This window comes from Haliaeetus leucocephalus, unplaced genomic scaffold, assembly GCF_000737465.1.
Source record: "Haliaeetus leucocephalus isolate CR32 unplaced genomic scaffold, Haliaeetus_leucocephalus-4.0 Scaffold450, whole genome shotgun sequence".
Lineage (NCBI taxonomy): Eukaryota > Metazoa > Chordata > Aves > Accipitriformes > Accipitridae > Haliaeetus > Haliaeetus leucocephalus.
Genome location: NW_010972886.1, coordinates 18,621,316 through 18,622,032, shown reverse-complemented (window position 1 = coordinate 18,622,032; position 717 = coordinate 18,621,316). Strand labels below are relative to the sequence as shown.

Below are 717 nucleotides of genomic sequence, written 5' to 3'. Positions count from 1 at the left end.
CCCCCCCCCCAGTCCTCACCCCGGTCTTCCAGCCTGAAGGGGACCTGCCCCCACAAAAACATCGTTAACCCCCTAGGCACATTAACACACAGCATCATCATCATCATCATTATCAGCATCATCATCACCCCACTAGTATCACCATTATGAGAAGCGGAGAGAGAGAAGAATGTTACTCGACCTTTCGTCCCCTGCATGTTGCCTGTCAGAGTCGGGCATGTTTGGGTCAAGAACTGGGTTTGGGGGTTTGGAGAACAGGCTTTCAAAGGCCATTGTGCTGGCTGTGGTGTGGTGAGGAGGAGGGAGGTGGAGGAAGGCAGGACACTGCCGCTGCCCGTGGTGCGGAGGGAGGAGGAGGAGGTGGCGGCGGCGGCGGCGCACACAGCCGCTCTGGGGGCGGCTCGGTGAGGAGGAGGGTCGGGTCCCTCAGTGAGGAGAGATGATGAAGGTTTCACTCACGGTTACTTAGTGAGACACTAACGGGCACTCAGTGCAGGGCGAGGCTGCACAGGCTGAGCCCGGCCGCCCCGCGCGGGCAGGAGGAGGAGGAGGCAGCAGCGGCGGCGGCTCGGAGGAGCAGGCCCGGGGCACAGGAGAACGAGAGGACACACACACGGGGGAAGGGAGGTGCTGGTGGCCGGAGATGGCTGCCCTAATTCTTCCTTACAAACATGGCGCCCGCTCGAGGCACTCTCACAAAATGGCGGCAGCGGCGGC

At 61.8% G+C, this 717-nt stretch overlaps 1 protein-coding gene across 8 annotated transcripts in view; it reads right to left on the bottom strand.

Annotated features, from left to right (window-relative positions):
• The window catches only part of LOC104836349 (zinc finger CCCH domain-containing protein 6-like), a 43,265-nt gene extending 42,554 nt beyond the window's left edge, over window positions 1-711 (bottom strand). For all 8 annotated transcript variants that reach the window (XM_010574891.1, XM_010574892.1, XM_010574894.1 and 5 more), the window contains exon 1: window positions 182-711. In XM_010574891.1, the coding sequence (XP_010573193.1) occupies window positions 182-273 (92 nt within the window). In that variant the 5' untranslated portion in view covers window positions 274-711. The remainder of the gene's footprint in view (window positions 1-181) is intronic.
• Between the last annotated feature and the right edge of the window lie 6 nt (window positions 712-717).